At 55.7% G+C, this 20,333-nt stretch overlaps 1 protein-coding gene across 6 annotated transcripts in view; it reads left to right on the plus strand.

Moving 5' to 3' along the window:
- Positions 1–20,333, plus strand: part of NAV1 (neuron navigator 1) — a 302,165-nt gene that overhangs the window by 198,235 nt on the left and 83,597 nt on the right. For all 6 annotated transcript variants that reach the window (XM_054026395.1, XM_054026399.1, XM_054026398.1 and 3 more), the window contains 2 exons: positions 763–865; positions 9,251–9,616. In XM_054026395.1, the coding sequence (XP_053882370.1) occupies positions 763–865; positions 9,251–9,616 (469 nt within the window). The remainder of the gene's footprint in view (positions 1–762; positions 866–9,250; positions 9,617–20,333) is intronic.

Raw genomic sequence — 20,333 nt, forward strand, 5'->3', positions numbered from 1 at the left:
CTTTTCTGTCTAGCAGAGACAGATCTAATGAGATCCAATGGCTGGAAGCTGAAGCCAGACAATTTCAGCCTGGAACTAAGGCAGAACATTTTAACAGGGAGGGTAATTAACCACTGGAACAATTGACCAGGGCTCGTGGCGGATTCTCCATCACTGGCCATTTCTAAATCCAGACGGGAGGTCTTTTCTCAGATCTGCTCTAGGGATTACGGTGGGGCAGTTCTCCGGCCTGTGCTGTGCAGTGTCCCAATGGTCCCTTCTGGCCTTGGAATGTAGCAAGTTCTGGTCCGGTGCTCTCCCTGCGGCCCATCTCGGATTGGAGCCGGGAGGCAGACGCTCCCTCTCCTGGGCGTTGGCCTTGGGCAGAGGCAGGGAAACTTTCCCTGCTAAAGCAGCTCTTGAGGACCTTGGCAACACCTGGGCAGGGTGCGGGTCTAGGCGCCCCAGGCCTGGCAGGGAGATGGGTCACACTCACAGCTCTGCTGAGGGCTCCAGCTGTCGCAGAATGTGGCTCTGTGATGCCAAAGCAGCAGAGTGGCGCTTGCACCAGTGGGGGGAGGGCAGGGAAGGGACACATGGGCAGACAGTATAAGGATGGCAGCTGGGTGAGGAGGGGGCACATGGCGTGGGGAGCGTCGTGGGGGCACCTGGAACAGATGGGGGAAGTGTAGGTGAGTGGGTGGGGGCATGGAGGGGGCCCGTGTCGCCCTCCTCACCCTACAGCCATGGCTATAAAAGCCTTCGCTCTCCGTGTTACTACAGACCCCGAGTCCCAGAGGAAGAGGACGGTGCAGAACGTGCTGGACCTTCGGCAGAATCTGGAGGAGACCATGTCCAGTCTGAGAGGCTCCCAGGTGTCACACAGGTGAGGCCATGACGCCCGCGCTCTCCCCTCCCCTCCTCTCTCACCTGACCCCTCTCTTCCCCCTCCTCCGCCACCATGGCTCCTTGCTGGGTCTGATCCCCGAAGCTGAGCCCTTTCTGGGGGGTGGGGACCCTGGCGGGACAAGGGGCTAGTGATGTGGCTGGGCTTCGTTCTGCGGCAGTGTCTCCAGCCCAGGGTGGGGCTGTTCCCCCGGGGGAAAGAATCTGACAGCCCCGGTGTCACCAAGGCCTCTGTCCCAGCATGGAGAGCTGCCATCCTCTGACTCAGGGATGACTCTCACTGCCCCACTCGCTAATCCCTCCAGCCAGTCTCTCTGGAGCACCTCTCACAGTGAGTCGCACCTCGTTAGCAGGTGTATTTCGGTGGCACCGCGAGGCACCAGCTGAGATCAAGGTCCCATTGTGCTAGGGGCTGCCACAGCCACAGAGGGTACATCTGCAGGGCCAAAAAAACCCTGCAGCAGCCAGTCTCAGAGCCTGGGTCAATTGACTCAGGCTTGCAGGGCTAGCGCTCCGGGGCTAGAAATAGCCGTGTTGGTGTTCCCACTCTGCCGAGAGGGCTGGGTCTCCAAGCCTGAGCTCCAGTCTGAGCAGGGATGTCTACGCTGCTCTTTTTAGCAATTTAGTCAATTTAGGCCTGGTCTACACTAGAAAATTTGGCCAGTATAATTATTGCTCAGGGGTGTGAAAAATCCACACTTCTGAGCAGTGCAGTTAAACCGACCCAACCCCCAGTATAGACAGCACTCGGTCCGCAGGAGAATTCTCCCGTTGGCCTAGCTACTGCCCCTTGTGGACGTGATCTACCTGTGCCGATGGGAGAACTCCCCCCCCATCAGCGTAGGCAGTGTCTTCACTGTCGCGCTGAAGTGGTGCAGCGTTTTAAATGTAGACAAGCCCTTAGTCCTGGTGGAAACTTCATGGGGATGCTTGTAGACCCTGGTACACACAAACATGCAGCGGTTTAATTCAATTAGTTTAGTTCAATCGATCAAACCAGTTTTAAAAAAACCTGTGTGAACACTCTTCTTTCGGGATAAGGGTCGTTTATTTCAGCATGATTTAAACCTGTTCCCAGCTCCCAGTTTGAGAACAGCTTGTTTTAGAATCAGTGCATCCCCTGGGGGCTTGCACCAGTTTAACTCTTGCTGTAAATTGACACTGTGGCTTATCTCTGTCATGTTGACAAGGCCTGAGATACAGGGGGTTAAATAGACTTGAAAAACTGTGTTAAATCTGTGCAAATTTCAATATGGAAGAGGCCTAAGAGATTGTCCTAGCCCTGAAGAGCGTATGGTCTACACAGACATAGTGGGAGGGGAAAGCGAGGCACAGAGAGGGGCCATGACTTGCCCAAGGTCACGTAATAGGGACTAGAACTCAAATCGGCTGAGTCTTAGCCCTGTGCCCTAACCCCTAGGGCACACTGCCTCTATAGTCATAGCTTTACAGTAGCAGCCCAAACGGGAGTTCTGCCCCCTCTGTGGTGAGCCGTTCTCCTGTGCAGTTGCACTATAGCTTAGCGCAGTGCTGATACCAGGCTCTCCCAGCAACTGGAATGAATTGCTGGTGGAATCTGTAGGTCATGGCACGGCAAGCCCATGTGTCACCCCATCTGTGAAAGCAGAGCTGCTTGCCCGAGCCGATCACAGGTTTCCCCAGGCTCATCCGGGTACGGTGCTGGAGACACAAGTTTGACTGGGCTTGTGATTCCTTAAGGACACCAGCAAATCCCCATCTGGTTTGGAGAGGAGAAGTGAGCAGGGCAAGGATATGCTTCAAATTCCTCCAAAGCAGGGCACTGGGAACTACCCATGTCAGCCTGCAATGGGGGCTGCAGCCACTAGAGGATGATGTCAGGCCAGGTGGAGAAGGAGAGAGACACAGGGAAGCTAGTTTGACTCCAGCTGCTCTGTAAAGAGCACCAGGGATGAGCACAGCTGCCCTAGGGGGTTATGACAATAGGGGGACCCCCATGTGTTTATGTCCATTTGAAGCCCCCTTCCCCCCGCTCTGGCTCCCAGCATGAGTTATGCTCTGCCCCACTGGAATAGGGGCTCAGCCAATGCGGGGATTTCATTGGGGAGCCCAGCTAACAGCTCTCACTAGCCCCGCTGCCCCTGCAGGGGGCAGCACAAGCAGCAGGAAAAGGCTCAACTACTTAAAAGCACAAGGGCGGTGGGAGATTAAAGTGCTTTGTTGCAGAGTCCGTGGTCACCGCTCCCTCTAGGGGCTGCTCACGGCAACTTCAGCACCGCCAGAGTCGCTCTTCTAACTCAAGGGGCTATGTGTTTGGTGCAGAAGGTCCTGGGTGGAATCCACCTCTGACCGTGGTAGCTCTCTGCATCACCTTCCCCACACCACCGAGCAAAGACCAAGCTGTGCCTCTCAGGGAAGAGTCTCAAAGCATTCCGCAATGTCTGGCTCCATATCATTATTACCCCCTTTTACAGGTGAGGAAACTGAGGCATAGAGTGGGGCAGGGACTTGTCCCAGGTAATGCAGTGAGTCAGTCAGAAAGTCGGGAGCCTTCAGAGAGCCCCCTAACCCCTCCAGGAGGCGGGGGAGGTCCCCTAGCTAGACACGGTAACGTGCCATCCCACTGCTCAAAACCAGCCAGCGGGCAGGGCTGATTCCCCAAGGCCCCCAGCTCCTGCCTTCCATCTTGAGATGCACAGGGCTTTCCTGTGCCAACCCAGCACACTGTCCTGGTGCTGAAGGAAGGAGACTCCTCTTGGATCAGAGACCTGGGGCCGACCACACCCATCCCCTGAGTGCTAGGCACCAGGGCCCCCTCCTGGAGATGCATGGCCTGGCCTGCCTGCATCACGCCCCATGGAGCTGCCTTCCCCAGGCCCTACACAGCAGCAGCTTGGGCTGAAACGGGGCCCTTGGATCCGACCCATCTCCCCTTCCAACCCCTTCACAGCCGGCAGGAGGGAGCTGGGCTGGCTACATGTGGCAGCGCTGGGCTGTACAGGAGGGGTGGGGTGGGGGCATAATTTCTGCTCCAATGGGATCTTTCTTGGACCAGCTGCTAACATAGGGGTCGGGGTGGAGTTTCTTGGGTCACCCAGAACCACACCCCTCATAATTAACACGACACCCTGAGCTCTCCCCCTGAGTGGCCAGGCACATCTCCCCGCCCCCAGGTTCCCTCCAAGCTCCTGCCACTGGCTAGCTGGGATTGGGGCATGGGATTAGGGCATGGGCCTTAGCTGTGAAATGCTGGGCTCAATCCCACGAAGGCCTGGGCCCCCCTTGCTCCAAACAATGGCTGCAGGCTCAGCTCCTGCTGGGTCGGGGGGCTCCGTTAGCCAACGTGGCCTGTAGCCGGGAGGGCTGGGCTAGTTGGCCTCTAGGCCAGAGTTCTGGGCCTATTGCAGCACAGCTCCGGGGGAGCTGCCTTGTCACGCTGCTTACCTTCGGAGCTGGCAGCCGTGCCCGGCTTGAGTAAGCTTTTTCCCCTCCCTGGCTCTGTGGCCCAGATGAGCTAATGCAGAGATAGCAGCTTCTTCAGTGATCTGGGCTGGGGGGCGGCAGGGGATTCTCACTTGGAGGTGATGAGACTGAGCGAGCGGAGCAGGAAGAGGCCGTGCCCTGGTGAGGGGTGGCCAGTGGGAGGAGGGAGGGAGCTTGGGCAGGGTTAGCTCACCACTGAGTCCATGGAATCAGCGGCCAAGTGATAACGGCAGAGAGGCCAGTGATGGGAATGAGGAGTCAAGGCAGCCAGCTGGATTGCAGAGAGCAAGGAGCCAGGGACAGGGCTGAGAGACAGGGAGGTCCCTTCTGCATGTGTCATGCTGGGGATAGCTCAGCGAGGGTCCCTTCTGCGGCTGCCTGGAGGCCTGGGACGTGAGCGGCTGCTCCCAGCCGGGTGCCCATTGTCAGGTCTCTGCACAGCATGGTGTCACTATCTGAGCTGAGACCCATCAGGGCTGTGGGACCCTCCCTGCCCCCGTGGGAGGGGCGGGGAGGTGTATTGTGGGGGTGACCCCTGTCTCCGCCTCAGGGAGCTGAAGGACATTTGGGCATGAACCGAAATAAATAACTCAACCATCGCTCCCACCCCTGTGAACGCCAGCCCCCTGTCTGAGTGGGCTCTCGGGACGAGGAGTCAGAGGGGAAGGCTCCACCCCTCCGGTCTCCTGCAATCTGGCTCCTGGACAGCACCTGTGGCTTCGCCTTCCCATCTTGCGTAACCAGAGTCTCACGCTGGATCACCGTGAGGGCACTCGGGAGGAGGAGAGCTGCCAGCTGAGCTCCACCCGAGATGAGTCAGGGCAGGAGGGGAGGAGGGCAGAGCTCCAGCCCATCTGCTTTGCTTAATGTTTAGCTGGCAGCTCACTAGCAACAGCTTCCTGCAAGCAGCGGCATGGCCCAGCTCCATGCACCTTTATTCCCTGTGGCGCTGTGTGCACGGAGACGCTGGGGCTCAGAGTGGGGTAAGGTAGACCTGCCTACAAGGAGCCATCCATGCACAAGCTGCTGTGAGCTCATGGGCTGAGCACCCAGGCAGCCCAAGGGGAGCAGGCGGAGAACACTAGCTATGCTCTTGCACCAGTCCTGGGAGCACAGCCCCTGGGGCGAGCCCAGAAAACACAGCAGCCCTGAAAGCAGGAGCAGAGGATCATGAGCAGAAACCAGGACCTGACCGTGAGCAAGAGGCAGGGATTGCACAGACTGGTCAGGCCTCAGCTGGAGAACTGTGTCCAGCTGTGGGTACCACGCCCTGAGAAAGAGGTGGACATATGGCGAGAGGCCAAAGGGGGGAGACAAAAACGATCAGAGGTTTAGGTAATCTGACCTGCGAGGAAAGATTGAAAGAATTGGGCACGTTTAATCTAGAGAAGAGACGACTGAGCAGGGACCTGAGAAGTCTTCAGATGAGTAAATAATGTTATAAAGAGGATGGTGATCAATTGTTCTCCCTGTCCACCGAGGGTAGACGGAAGGAATTGTCTGAGTTTACAGCAAGAGAGATTCAGGTTAGATATTGGGGAAACCTATCTAAGGGTGGCTAAGCTCAGGGACGGGTTACCTTGAGAGGTTGTGGAATTCCCCTCATTGGAAGTTTTTGCTAACAGGTTAGACAAACACCTGTCAGGGATGGTCTAAGATACAGGGGAATGGACTAGATGAACTCTTGAGAACCCTTCCAGCCCTGCATTTCTATGCAGCAAGCACAAGCCAAGCATGCAGCTGTCACAAGCCAGATGCACGGGAGCTGAGAATGCCGGAAACACCAGCCCAGGCTAGAACACACCCAGGAGTGTGCACAGAGAGCAGGAGACAGATGTACACTAGCCAAGCACTCGGAGAGTACACACTCCATGGGCGCAGTCTGAGCGCATAGAGTCCAACGTGCCTGCACTGGGGACCCACAGCACAAGCCAGGGGGGGCACGTGCTCACTGCACGGAAACTGTGAGCCATGTGCACAAGCAGAGTATACAGATGTCAGTGAGCAAGCGGGACACGCCAACACACACAGCACAGTGCAGAAGCTGAGCACTTGAAAACCACGAGGGTGCAAGAGTCCATCACAAGAGCCGAGTGCACTGAAATCACCATCAGGGGCCAGGGGCAGAACACACAGACATGCTGGATGTGCGGGAAATCTGAGCCAGTGGCCAAGGGCCCAAGCAGAGAACGCAGGCACGAGTCAAGGGAACAAGGGACATGTTAGCGCCGAGAGCCTCCCGCTGGATCAAGGCGTGTGCACCGCCCAGACTGGGCACAAGATCAACACATAGTGAGCCAAACCTGCGCACTGAGCACAACAGACACCGTGTGAGAGAACGGGCCAAGCACGCCGCCCGCATACGAGCATTGGCCAAGCGCACTGCGTGTGGGCTGATGATTTAGTTGGGGATTGGTCCTGCTTTGAGCAGGGGGTTGGACTAGATGATCTCCTGAGGTCCCTTCCAACCCTGATCTTCTATGATTCTATGACTGAGATCACAAGTTAAGTGCGCTGTGCACTTGAGCCAAGTGCAGGAGACAAGTGTGCAAATCGCCAGCTGTACCGCAGAATGTGGAAAACGTTGGTGCACGGTTTGGGGCTGGGCTCCCTGGCTTTTCTTCCATCGCCGATCGATGTCTAGCGCCACTCCCAGCCTCCGATGCGGTGGCTCCCATCCCTGCTTCTCCATAGGTGCCATATGCCCTGGGATCTCTGAGGCCGCTCCCTGTTGCACACCCATCGGTGGGGAATGTGGATGCGCACCAAGGAGTTGTGGTGAAAGCCCTTTGCTCGCTGCCTGGGTCTGCAGCTAAGGTTTGGGGAATCCCCCAAAACCCCACAGACGGGAGATGTTAGTGGAGTGCCAACTCCTGCAACTTACCCAGTGGTTCTCCCCTCCTCCCACCCTGGCCTTTTCTGCTCTGGTGTCACGATGGGATTATGTCCCAATGCGGCCATCACCCCCCCCATGCAGCTCGGACTTGACTCAGCTTCGCAGCTGACGGAGCTAAGCACTGAATAACCGCAGGGACGGGACTCCCTGTCCCCTACATCCCAGCAGGGCAGGGCAACGGGCGAGGCTGGGCCTGCTCTGTGCCTTAGCAAATGCCCTTGGATTTCAGACCAGTCTCCCTTTGTTCATTGCCTTGTGCAGCCTGATGAGTCAGCGAAACAGACAGTGGGACCAATCCCTGATTTAGCCAAGGCCGAGTCAGCCAAGTCTCTCCATCCCCTGCCTACCGAGCCTGCAGGTATCCAGAGAGTCTGGAGGCATCTCCGTGGAGACTCCCCTGTCTGAAGGAGGCGGGCGCTGGGCAGCCGGGCCACTCAGCAGCAGGAAGAAGTGCAGTGTGTGTACAGTACAGTAAGATTGGAGGGGCTGAGGAATTTAGCTGATATTAAAATAAGGAAATAATAGGCTGGTTTGAGTGCATGGCAGGGGCTGTGCGAGCTTCCTCCACCCACCACTCTGCTGATGCCCCTCAATCTGACCTGCACCCCCGGCCTCCACTGCTTTTCCAGACTTGGGCTGCCTCCACCCCACTGCTCTGCTGATGCCCCTCAATCCTGATTTGCACCCCTGGCCCCCATTGCTTTTCCAGCCTAGGGCTCCCGCTGCTACTCCACGCCACAGCTCTGCCCACGCGCTTCTGTCTAGCCGTACAACTCCCTCTGCTATCCAAGCCCTGGACTCCCCTTACTCAGCTCTGCTGGTGCCCCTGCGTCCTCCCACTGGCTCTTGTCTCTGCTAGATTCCAGAGATCAGTTGCTTCCTATGGATTCAGAACCTGCTCTCCATCTGGCTAGAACAATCGATTCACAGCCAGGGGCAGGATCCCAGTGTCGGGGCAGGGGAAGCCCCCCATTTATGGCAGCCGAGTTGTCTGTGTGAAGTTCCTCCCCGTTACAGGCAGACGGAAGTGAGTTTGCAGGCTCTCTGCTCTGGGCCTGCCATACTCTTGGTGTGTCTGTCAGCAGGGGACGCAATACTATCCGGGCCTCATTGAAATCTTTCTGGGGAAATGCATTTCCCGGAGCTTGCAACCAGAGAGCTGAGGCACGTCCCCTCACGCATGGTGCAGGAGCCTGCGCAAAGCAAGATGTTGGCAGCTTTGTCCCTCAGTTTACAGGCTCCAAAACATCCACTTAATTTAGATTTAATAAGACAACTCTTGTGCATCAACCAAATGATTGGAACCAGCTCTGCTGGGCGGCTCTCCAGAGCTGTTAATCCACCGTCGATTTGTTTTTAATCATCACTTTGTATTTAGCATCCAAAACCCACTTTATTGAATCAAAATGAAAGGGGGCCCTCACCGGAGTGGGGAGCCAGCGCCTGCCTCTGCTGCCTCTCAAATCAAGGCACAGGGAGGGAACGGAATGCTGTCCCCTAAATTAATCTCTTTCTATTTCCAAGGCTGCCATTGCTTTCCTGCCACGCTGGAGGGTAAGGCAGCCCCAGAGCTTGACTCCTCGGTACCGTTAGGCTCAGAGAGGGAGGACGGCCCAGTGGTTAGGGCACTAGCCTGGGACGTGGGAGACTTGGAAAGGGCCCAAGAGCAGTGCAGAGCCATTTGGAGGGGGAAAGGAGATAAATGAGGGGAGCATAGGGGCTGCTGGGGTCATGGGAATAGGGATCAGGGGCAGTTGGGAAGAAGGAGAGGCTTACAGTTGAGACAGTGGCCTAGCACTGTGGACTCATGGGTTCCCATCCTGGTTCCACCCCATCCTTGGACCCGAAGTGTCAAAGCTGGGTGACTAAGGACATGCCCTAATTTCCAGAGGTGCTGAGCAGCTGCAGGTCCGATAGCAGGATGGAGCCCAGGACTCCACCTCTCCCCTAGGGCCGCCCCGGGGTGCCCCTGTCCCTAAAGCTTTGCTCTCTGCTCCTTCCTTGCAGCTCTTTGGAGATGACCTGCTACGACAGCGACGAAGCCAACCCCAGGAGCGTGTCCAGCCTGTCCAACCGCTCCTCCCCCCTGTCCTGGCGCTATGGGCAATCCAGCCCCCGGCTGCAGGCCGGGGATGCTCCCTCAGTGGGTGGGAGTTGCCGGTCAGAAGGCACCCCCAGCTGGTACATGCACGGCGAGCGGGCGCACTATTCCCACACCATGCCCATGCGCAGCCCCAGCAAGCTGAGCCACATCTCCCGGCTGGAGCTCGTCGAGTCGCTGGACGCCGACGACGTGGATCTGAAGTCCGGGTACATGAGCGACAGCGACCTGATGGGGAAGACCCTGACGGAGGATGACGACATCACCACGGGGTGAGTGCCGCTGCTGGCGCTAGACAGATTCCGACTGGAAATAAGGCGTACGTTTTTAACCGGGAGAGTCATTGACACTGGAACGACTTACAAGGACTGTGAGGGATCCAAAGATTGGATTCTTTTCTAAATGATCTGCTCTAGGGATTATTGTGGGGAAGTTCTCTGACTTTCATTATACAGGAGATCAGACTAGATGATCACAACGGGGTCCCTTCAGCCTTGGAATCTGAGTCTACAAGATTGAGAGAGAGACAGAAAGAGCAGATGGATGGATGGATAGATAGATGGGTGCATAGAGGGATGGATGGATAGATGCATGTCGGGGGGTGGATGGATGGATGGATAGATGGATGGATGGATAATTATATACATCACAGAATCCTTCCCCCACCCACTATATTTCTAGTAGGTTCCATGCTTTGTGGCAGGTGATAATTAGTATCTGGTGGCCTGCAGAGATGGTGCTCCTTGCTGTGCCAGGCCAGCGGGCCAGCATCCTGTAAGGTGCTGTTGTGCCCTGGGCAGAGTGGTGTGTTTGGGAGGAATACAGGCTGCATGGGGCAGCTCTGGAAGTGTCTTTTATCTGACGTAGGCAGCATCTGGGGATCAGCAAAGTTAATGGCAACAATACTGTGCTGAGAGCCAGGCCTAGTGCTGAACTAGCCCTGCTAGACCGAGGGTTTGTCTGCGCTGCAGCTGGGAGGGAGCGTCCCAGCTCAGGTAGACACACACGCTGTGCTCAAGGTACAAATGGCAGCATGGCCACAGCAGGTCGAGCTATCTCCTGAGTATGTTCCCAGGGGGTTGGGTGGCCACTGCCCGTGCCATCACCGCAGCCACACTGCTATTTGTAGCGCACTAATTCGAGCGGAGCTAGTGTGTGTCAGTCTCTGCCCCTGCTGGGAAGCACCTCCCAGCTGCTCTGCGGCTGGATCCTAGGGAACCACGGGACAATGCTCAGGTGCATCGTTGCAGAGGGCTGGGAAGGAGTGCTGAATAACCACGGGACAATACTCAGGTGCATCGTTGCAGAGGGCTGGGAAGGAGTGCTGAATAACCACGGGGAAGCTGGCAGGCTTGGGAGCTATTCCGCAATGTGAGCCATTCAATCCTCGCTCAGGTCCTCAGATCTGGGGCTTCGTATTCCAATGACCATCTGGCTGTATTTGCCACTTGGTCTTTGATCCGGCTTTAGTACTTGCTCCTTCCACAGCGACTAGGGTGAGAAATTAACGTGTTAGAGCATCTGCCGTGCGCTTCTGCAAAGGGCCAGATCCTCAGCTGGTGTAAAACAGTGTAGCCCCATTGACTTCAGTAGTTCTGTGCTGATTTACACTAGTTGAGAATCTGGTCCTTTAGTGGTTTGGGGGAGATCAGCTGCCTAACCAGCGGGCAGTTGGTGAAGGAGAGGGAAAAGCATGACCGTAATCAGAAGGACGTGATTTCAAGGCCCAGTGTCTCAGGACCTGATAGGGCTAGAACCAGCAAAGATGCTTTCAGTGCTCTGCAGATTTTTCTTGAGTACCAGTCTGGGATCAGTGGGAGATGGTACTAACTGCTCCCTGGTGCACATGGGATTAAACTCAGCTCACCTTCTCTTCACCACCCTTATCCCCCACATCAGGGAAAGGCTACAAATGGACTGGGTGGGAGAAAGTATCTTAGGGAAGGTCAGTCTCAATAGCCAGGGTGACAGGAGCAGGACTGGGTTAGCCGCAGGCTGTGATGTTTTCTGTGCCACCTCTCTTTGGTTTATGGCAGTGTGTATGTGATCCCTGGTTAGAGACGATACCGGAGGAAAAGCCAGCTGACTGCATGCACCTGTGCTGTTGGAATGTTTGCTGAGCCATCCCAAGGAGAGGAAGGAGAGCACGGCTCCAAGGCAGCTCGCCCTGGGTCTGCTGGGACCCCAGCAGTGGTTAAAAGCAGCCAGGAAGGGAATCAACCAATAATTCCTGATCAACCCTCCGAGGCAGGATGTCCAGAAACACCTCCCTCGTGTCCTTCTCGCAGCAGCCTAGCTGGTCCATACACACACTCCATGTGAGCAGAGACGGAGGCCCTGATCATGGGTTGTGCTCAGCTCTGTCCATTGACCGTTGACATCAGTGGGCGTGGAGGGGATCTCATTTGATACAGCCCAGCCTTGTCTGTTCCTCGCTGCGTGTCAGAAATGGAAACTCACAGGGAGAGAGACGATGTCATGAGTTTCCCATTTATCCCTGGAAGTATAAAAAGGGGGGGAGGGAGAAATAGCCCAAACATCCTTCGAGGGATGGGGCATCGCCTTGATCCTAAAAATACCCCTGCAGCATGGAGAGAGCTCTGTACAAGTCCTCGTTAATTTCACAGCTCTGGGCCGCAGATGTGTAACCAACGAGGCCTGAGTCCAGTGACTCTGCCATACCTCCCGGCTGTTACAATCAGTGGGCATTCAAGTGGAGGGGCAGATGGATCCCAGTCCCTGCTGCACGGGAGCAGGGCGCTGCAGAGGGAAAATCCGTATTGGAGATCTTGTTCCATCCCCAGGGGGTGCTGGGTCATTCAGTGCCCCGCAGCAGCACTCTGCCTCTTGTGGGTCCCCCACTAGAAGGTGAGACTGCTCAGCACCTGGCAGGATCAGACCCTGAGGCTAGCGGGAGTCGGCAGCCAGCCAATCCCTGCAAAGAGCTGCATCCAGTCTCCCCAGCCCATTTGAGTTCTCCTCCACCCTTGCCCAGGAGAGGTTTCTAATGCCAAGTAATGCTGTGAAAGTGGCTGTTAGAAGGGGACAGATGGGTGGGACTTTTTGGATTTAAAGCATGTGTTGTTTTCTTTTGAAACGCAGCCCTCCCCATGCTGATCCCATCGAGCTCTTGAGATGCCGCCTGGGGGGGTTTGTGTTGAACAAAAATCCAGTCCCCGTCTCTTCCCCGCCCCCGCCTCTGACTCAAGGCCAGAATTTCAGCACATTGGAGGTTTCCTGTTTCAACGCATGAGAAAATAAATAATCCTGGTATTTGATTTGTCCCAGAGCATGGGGAGGTATTTGGCCTTCTACGCTGCTTACAGCTCCTAGTCATGCCAGCTGCTTGTGGTGTGTGGTGAGAGCCCGCAGCTCTGGTGGGTGTCTTGGGGACTCTCTGACACACAGGGCCGGCTCCAGGGTTTTTGCTGCCCCAAGCAGCCAAAAAAAAAAAAAAAAAAAAGCTGCGATTGCGATGGCAATTCGGCGGGAGGTCCTTCGCTCCAAGCAGGAGTGAGGCACCGTCCGCCAAATTGCCGCCGAATAGCTGGACATGCTGCCCCTCTCCGGAGTGGCTGCCCCAGGCACCTGCTTGCTAAGCTGGTGCCTAGAACTGGCCCTGCTGACACATGATGAGACCAGTAACCCTGTATGTTTCTCCTGATCCCAAATGGCCACTCTGTTCGAGGAGCCCTGTCCCTTAACAGCCTCAGTTCCTTTCTTTTTGGCCTATGTGGGTGAGAAACAAAGGCAGCTGTGGGGGGGAGGGAGAGGGCTGTGATAGCCACATATGCTGACTTAGCGCAGGTCCCCTTGTCTCCCGGGAAGTGGCTGCTCCCAGAGACACATGTAAAGAGGATTGGGTCTCTGCGTTGCCCCTTTGGGGCATGTCTACACTGCCATTAAAAAACCACAGCTGGCCTCTGCCAGCTGACTTGGGCTAAGGGGCTCGGGCTAAGGGGCTGTTTCATTGTGGTGTAGACACTCGGGCTGGAGCCCGGGTTCTAGGACCCTGAGAGATGGGAGGGTCCCAGAGCTCAGGGAATGTCTGCACCACAATTAAACAGCCCCTTAGCCCGAGTCAGCTGGCACGGGCCAGCCATGGGTGTCTGAACTGCAGTGTAGCCAGACCCTTAGAGCCCATAGTGTCCATACTGTATGGACGTGGACTTGGCTTGTTATGCTGCTTGCTGCTGCCCTCTTTGGGAGGTTCGATAGGAGCCTAGAGCAGAAGCCAGGCAGGGCTCTGAGGCTGCCTGGGGGAGACAGAGCCAGTTTGGGATCTGACCTACAGCCCGACATCCAGGGAAGTCTTCCCGAGACAGAGCCTGCCAGCTCCCTCTGCGCTCAGCTGACCGGGCTTCTGCTCTCGAGGCTTTAGGAGCCGGAAGAGTTGGGGCCCCAAGCTCCTTTTTTGGAAAGTCTGATGACTGTAGGGTTTAAGGCTGGTAGGAAAAGGCTGGCTGGCTGCGGGGATGGAGGTTACCGGCTTGCAGCTCTAGGTCACGGGTTCAGATCCTACCTGGAGTGGTAATGATGTTGCATTATTGTCTACTGGTGGCTGCTCATTGGGCTTTGGCGATGTGGCGGTGGTGGGTCTCTGTACAGGTTGTGGCCATGTGAACACATCATAGGGCACTAAGTGACTTTCTTTACTGTGGCTAAAGGCTGAAAATGGGCCAGAGCGACTGATCTCCTTGAGCTGCCCTAGAGAGGGATGTTGCCCCTTTGGCCCAAGTGGTAGCCATATCCAGGGCCTTGCAGGGTTGTTTCTGTCAAGAGGAGAAATCGATGCTGTGACTCAGGTCGGTTGTTGGTGGGATCTGGTTTATTTACAAAGAACGTGCATGCAGGCCCGTCCCCCTGAACACCGCAGAAACTAGGAGCAGCAGGCAGGTTCCTCGCTCAGAGATCCCCATGCCTGCCCCTCCAGCGAGTTCTGTGCCCAAGAAGCTCCATCTGGCTGCTTGATGCTTCCTCTCAAGATCAGGCTCACAGCTCCTTCTCCTGGCTCTCTGCCTCCAACACACACAGCTCGCAACCTCCCAGCTCCTGCATTTGCAAGCAGGGAAACCCCTCAGCCCACACAGATTAGCTGTGACTGCCATGTGGCCTGTTGCTTTGGGCGGTCTCCCACGTTGTCTGCATCTGTCTTTAGGCTTCATTGCTCCCATTGAACCTAAAAGAAGGGTGTTTAGCATCCATTGCCTTTAACAAGGTCAGTGCTGATCTTTGGATTAAAATCCCGCACCCCACCCGCATTGTGGCAGCCCTTGGCACCTTGCAGCATAGCAGGGGAACATGGATCAGGCATGGGGCACTATAAGGGGAGCTCTCCTGCGGTACCAGTTCTATGGCTGCTCACTACCTGGGGCCCCAGTCATGCCACGGGGGAATGATGGACGGTAATGCAGGCATCTGCTTCCAGTGCCCCTCAGTCTCTGTGCATGGGCACTAAGCCCCAGCAGCAGCTGCCGGCTTATTATTGGCCCTGGGGCCAAGTGAAAGGCAAAGCACATGGGTTTGCAGAGAGCTCCATTAAAGTGTCATGTGTCCCTATTGGCAGGGTTCTAAATACTGCCCTAGCGCTTGGCTCTAGGATTCCCTCCTCCCCCACCCACGGAATGAAACATAATTGGTTCCCTGTGCAGGTGAATCAGGCTAAATGTAGAACACGTCTAAGGGGCTGTATCAGTGCCCCAAACTCTCCATTATGTGGGGGATGGGGTCTGGCATAAATCAGGAGTAACTCCTGTGCCCGATTCCCCCCTCACTCGCCCCCGTGTAAATCAGGAGTAACTCCATTGGGTCTGTTAATTCTTGAATGCTTGAATAAGTACTGAAAACTGTAAGTAATAATAACAATCTCTCTTTCTTCCATCCTGATCCATAGGGTCACCCTCTGGTCTGTACTAGGTTGTAAGCCCTTCGGTGATGGGGCCACATCATTTTATGTCTGCCCTAGGTATGAATCTGGCCCTGGTATTGTGGTGCTTCCTACGGGCTAGTTTCATGGCTCATGGAGCCATTTGTGGGGCCAAAATAGCAGGAGCCCTGGTCTCTTTGTGGCACCTTTGCTCCTGGATGGTGGATGCCATGAGATCATAGACTCATAGAATCATAGAATATTGGGGTTGGAAGGGACCTCAGGAGGTCATCTAGTCTGACCCCCTGCTCAAAGCAGGACCAATCCCCAACTAAATCATCCTAGCCAGGGCTTTGTCAAGCCTGACCTTAAAAACCTCTAAGGAAGGAGATTCCACCCCCTCCTTAGGTAACCCATTCCAGTGCTTCACCACCCTCCTAGTGAAAGTTTTTCCTAATATCCAACCTACACCTCCCCCACTGCAACTTGAGACCATTACTCCTTGTTCTGTCATCTGCTACCACTGAGAACAGTCTAGATCCATCCTCTTTGGAACCCCCTTTCAGGTAGTTGAAAGCAGCTATCAAATCCCCCCTCATTCTTCTCTTTGCAGACTAAACAATCCCAGTTCCCTCAGCCTCTCCTCATAAGTCATGTGCTCCAGCCCCCTAATCATTTTTGTTGCCCTCCGCTGGACTCTTTCTAATTTTTCCACACCCTTCTTGTAGTGTGGGGCCCAAAACTGGACACAGTACTCCAGATGAGGCCTCACCAATGTCGAATAGAGGGGAATGATCACATCCCTCGATCTGCTGGCAATGCTCCTGCTTAAACAGTCCAAAATGCCATTAGCCTTCTTGGCAACAAGGGCACACTATTGACTCATATCCAGCTTCTCGTCCACTGTAACCCCTAAGTCCTTTTCTGCAGAACTGCTGCCTAGCCAGTCGGTCCCTAGTCTGTAGCAGTGCATGGGATTCTTCCATCCTAAGTTGAGGACTCTGCACTTGTCCTTGTTGAACCTCATCAGATTGAAAAACCCAATCCTCTAATTTTTCTAGGTCCCTCTGTATCCTATCCCTACCCTCCAGCGTATCTACCACTCCTCCCAGTTTACTGTCATCTGCAAACTTGCTGAGAATGCAGTCCATGCCATCCTCCAGATCATTAATGAACTGGCTTTGTTTGGTCTCAGATCGTCCTGTGCAAACACAAGCTCAAATGCCATGATGTGACAGATGCAGAAGCCTAGTTAGTGCAGGTTCATGCACGGGACAGCGCATGGAGTCAGGTAACACAGAAGGGGAGGGACTCACCCCTTGCGATCTTGGTGTGCAGAGATTCATGTGGCTGGCTGGCTGGAAGCCAAGGTGCAGAGAGGAGCCAAGACCAAGCCCTCTGTGTAGGTGACACCTCATAGCAGCTTGATGCTGAGCCGTCAGCGGGAGCATGGACCGTCGGATAAGCTGCTTAGACGGACCAAGTGGGAAGGTGCATCCAACAGACAGCGCCTTTGCAGCTTCCTTTGCACCGAGTGAGAACAGTGGCCCCCACTCATTGTGGTTCCCATGCCCAGGGTCACTTCCTGCTGCCTTGCTCAGCTTTGCTTTGCTGTTTTGCTTGCCAGTGGGTTTCCCTCCTTTATTTAAAGCTCCTCACACAGATGGGATTCATTTTCTCCTTCTCCTTCCAAGTGCCCAGCTGTCAGGAGAAAGCCGCCTTAAGTCCAGCCGTGCCGAGGCTCTGAGACCCCCTGTACTACGGGAATCACATGGTTTGGGGCCTACGGCCCAGCAGACCTGGCTGACTGCACGCTGCCTTTGAGAGCGCTCTGGCAAGGTGGGGATGGCTTTGCTTGATGGTCCATATCTCACTGCAGGGCTTTGTTCTGCTCCGACTCGCTCTTTTCACTGAAGCCAGGAGGGAGTCTAACCATTCCCCAACCCCTCCCCCCCCCCCGACATCCTGAGCCTTCTTGGGGGGTCTGTCAATAGCGTTTGGGAACACCAGAGGCAGGGTCCAGCTCAGAACTACGTAGCGGGGAGGCAGAGAAGTCTAGTGGACAAGGCATGGGACAATGAATTGGGTAACCTGAGTTCCTCACTGGGCGCTGCCACTGACCCACTGCATAGCCTTGGGTGAGTCACTTCACCGCTCCGCGCCTCAGTTTCCCCATCACCTTTGTAAAGCACTTGAAGATCTAGCAACGAAAAGCACTAGGGGGCTGTTCTCATATGGTGATTATCCGGGACTGTGAAACACGTGTGCCACCCCCATCCTCCAAAACGATCAACGCTAGACAGACCCAGTCAATGACAAAGCCAGTTTGCCGATTAAACCATGACTCTCTAGCAGTCCTTCCAGCCATCCCGATACAGCCGTCCCCTTTAACCACAGGCGCCTCACTAGGGCCTCTGAGACAAATGTCCCGTCTCCTGTATTGGGCCATGGCTCTCTCTGGGGACGCAGTCTGAGTGACGCGAGCTGAGTTGGGGGGAGCACGCTCTGTCGAGATTCTTCTCTTTGCCACTGACAATCCGGCCCTGCGGATCAGCTGCTTTGCTTCAGATGCAGAAACCCGGGCTTGCTGTGGAGTCCGTGAGTTAGCCGTGCTTCCCTTCCCTGCCCCTTTTCCCACCCAGCCCCAGAGCGCTCCCACTCAGTGGTGGAACCTCAAGCCTCCTGGGTTGAGCCTAGCGACCCTCGGTTCCTGGGGCTCTCTCCTCCCGGGCTCTGGATGGAACCGGGAGCAGAGGTGCTAAAGGTTTTCCTTGCAGGAGTTGTGGCCAGATCTGGAGCTTTGTTCCATGAGAGGCTCGGAGGAGCATCCAAACGGGTGGGTGCTGAACTGACCTTGGAGCAGCGTCAGGTCTGTGACCACTGGACTGTGCCATTAGCAGCAGCAGAAGCTCTGCTGGGGCCGCCCAGGACCCTTCCAGATGGGCCAGGTGCAGTATAATTTGAGTCAGCAGTACTGCATGCACGGTCATGCCAGAGACCTGCGGGATCTGCTGATCTTCTAGGTCTGACAGTGGCATCTCTCTGGGGCATATGAGAGCCAGAGGGGGATGGTCCTACATTCGTGCCCAAGGTGACTGCTCCCAAGGCAGCCCAGGCTGGTAGTGCCTGGCAGTCGTTTCCTGTGATGCCCGGCCTTGGTGACATGGGTGCATGATCCCAGTCCAGATCCTGGGGGATCCTGGGGCACCTCAGCAGAGAGGCCGAGGATGGGCGCATGCATGGTGCTGTACAGAACATGGAAGAGATGCCATCCCTGCCCCGCATACCTTGTAATCGAAGCCTGCAGAGTGGGCACAGGGCCATGGAAGCCAGACTTCTCTCTCAGCCCTCCAGCTACTCCCTCCAACTCTGGCATGTTGGTGGCGGTGGGGGAGTTGCCCTGCCTGTGCTGTACGTCCTGGAGCACTCCAGGCCCCCAATCCAATTCAGGATCTTGCCTTTAATGTCTCTCCTGCTGACTGTGACCTGGAATCAGTAAGATGTTGTGACTTCCCCAGCTGTGCCCCATCATGTCTCCCATTGGCAATAGTGCACCAGGCAGAAGCAGAGCACTCGAAATGGGGCCATTAGCCACCTTGAGATTGGGCTGCTAATATGTTGGGGGGGGGGAATGGAAATGGATGTGATGCCGAAGCGAGATTTTGTAGGGCAGTAGGTCACAGCGCAGTGCAGATATTAATGCAGAGTCAGGGGCTCTCCGATTAACCCCTTAATTCTCCCGCCTCCTCGCTGAAGCCTTGGGAAGGTGCCCCCAATCCTATTGATCATTGTAAGGCTCAGCACTCGCTGGGTTAATTAACCTCCGCCCCTCAGCTGGAGAGTGGCACTGACTGCAGGAGATGGGCCTGCTCGCTGAGTGCTGCAGTTTAAACCTCAGGAGATTGGGGGTGGGAGGGTGACCTCCCGCGACAGTGTAGATGTGATTGCGTTGCTCTGTGCGCCTGCATACTTTGTGTGTGTGTGTGTGTGTGTGTGTGTGTGTAGGAGGCAGGGGTGGGGGATTCAGATCTCCAGCTCTCCGGGGAGCCTTGTACATTTTAGATGACGTTTACAAAACAGACAGTTCAGTGTCCTTTGTGGTCTTGATTTTTTCCAGAGCCAGGAATCAATAATGACCTGGCTGCATTTCGCCACGAAACTGCTCCACCGCAGAACTGATGAGCCACAAAAGCTTGTGTGTGTGTGTGTGTGTGTGTGTGTGTGTGTGTGTGTGTGTGTGTGTGTATACCTGTGTGTGAGAGGGTCTGCATACGTGTGTGAGTCTGGGTGAATGTGAAGAGGGGGGTGCCTGCACACTAGTGTGAGAATGTTCTGCATACGTGTGTGGGTTGCATTCTGTGCCTAGCGAGGGTTCTGTGTGATCTGGCGCTGCCACATGGCTAACACACACTGGTTATTTTTGTGCAACGCTGCTTCCAACCCCCAGGCGCTGCCCGGAGTCTTTCTGGGTGAGGCAGCACGTGGCATGGCCATGCAGAGGGGCAGGGCAAAACCCAAGTGCCTTTCCTGCCCATTCTCCCGGTTCAGCTGCACCATCCCTAGGCAAGGCTGCCCCTGGGTCAGCTACTCACCAATCAGCCATCAGAACGGTCCACTTCCCAATGACAGCTCACTCTCAGCAGCCGTTCTTCCTCAGGCCCTCCCCCTGCCCGCACCCATCCCATGCACACCTGAGAGCTGAGTCTGCAGGGCTGCCATTAAATCGGGGCTCCTGAGGTGTTTCTCGGCCTGCATTGATACCAGGGGAGCTCAAAGGGGTTCACCCCATTCCCCCTCTCCCCCATCCCTGTAGCTGTGCTGGGTTCAGCTCCCTGCCCCCCAAACTCCCCACTTGATTTGCCCCAGCTGGATGGCTCTCGTCCAAACCACACCTGCCACTTCTTCCTCCTGCCCATACTCCTCCTCACTCCCCAGCCTGCCCCTGCGGGGACGGCCGGCTGCTTGTGCAGGGAACACCTGGGGCAGACACAGCCCTTTGCCAACGGGCCTGTCTAAGGCCCAGTGTAGTGCATACACAAGGAGACAGGCTCACACTTAAGCTGGGCCGAAGCACGACTTAAGTGGTGCATAGGCTGGAGAAATGGTGCCTAGACTCTGTGCTG

This window comes from Malaclemys terrapin, chromosome 4 (assembly GCF_027887155.1).
Source record: "Malaclemys terrapin pileata isolate rMalTer1 chromosome 4, rMalTer1.hap1, whole genome shotgun sequence".
NCBI classification, from domain to species: Eukaryota; Metazoa; Chordata; order Testudines; family Emydidae; genus Malaclemys; species Malaclemys terrapin.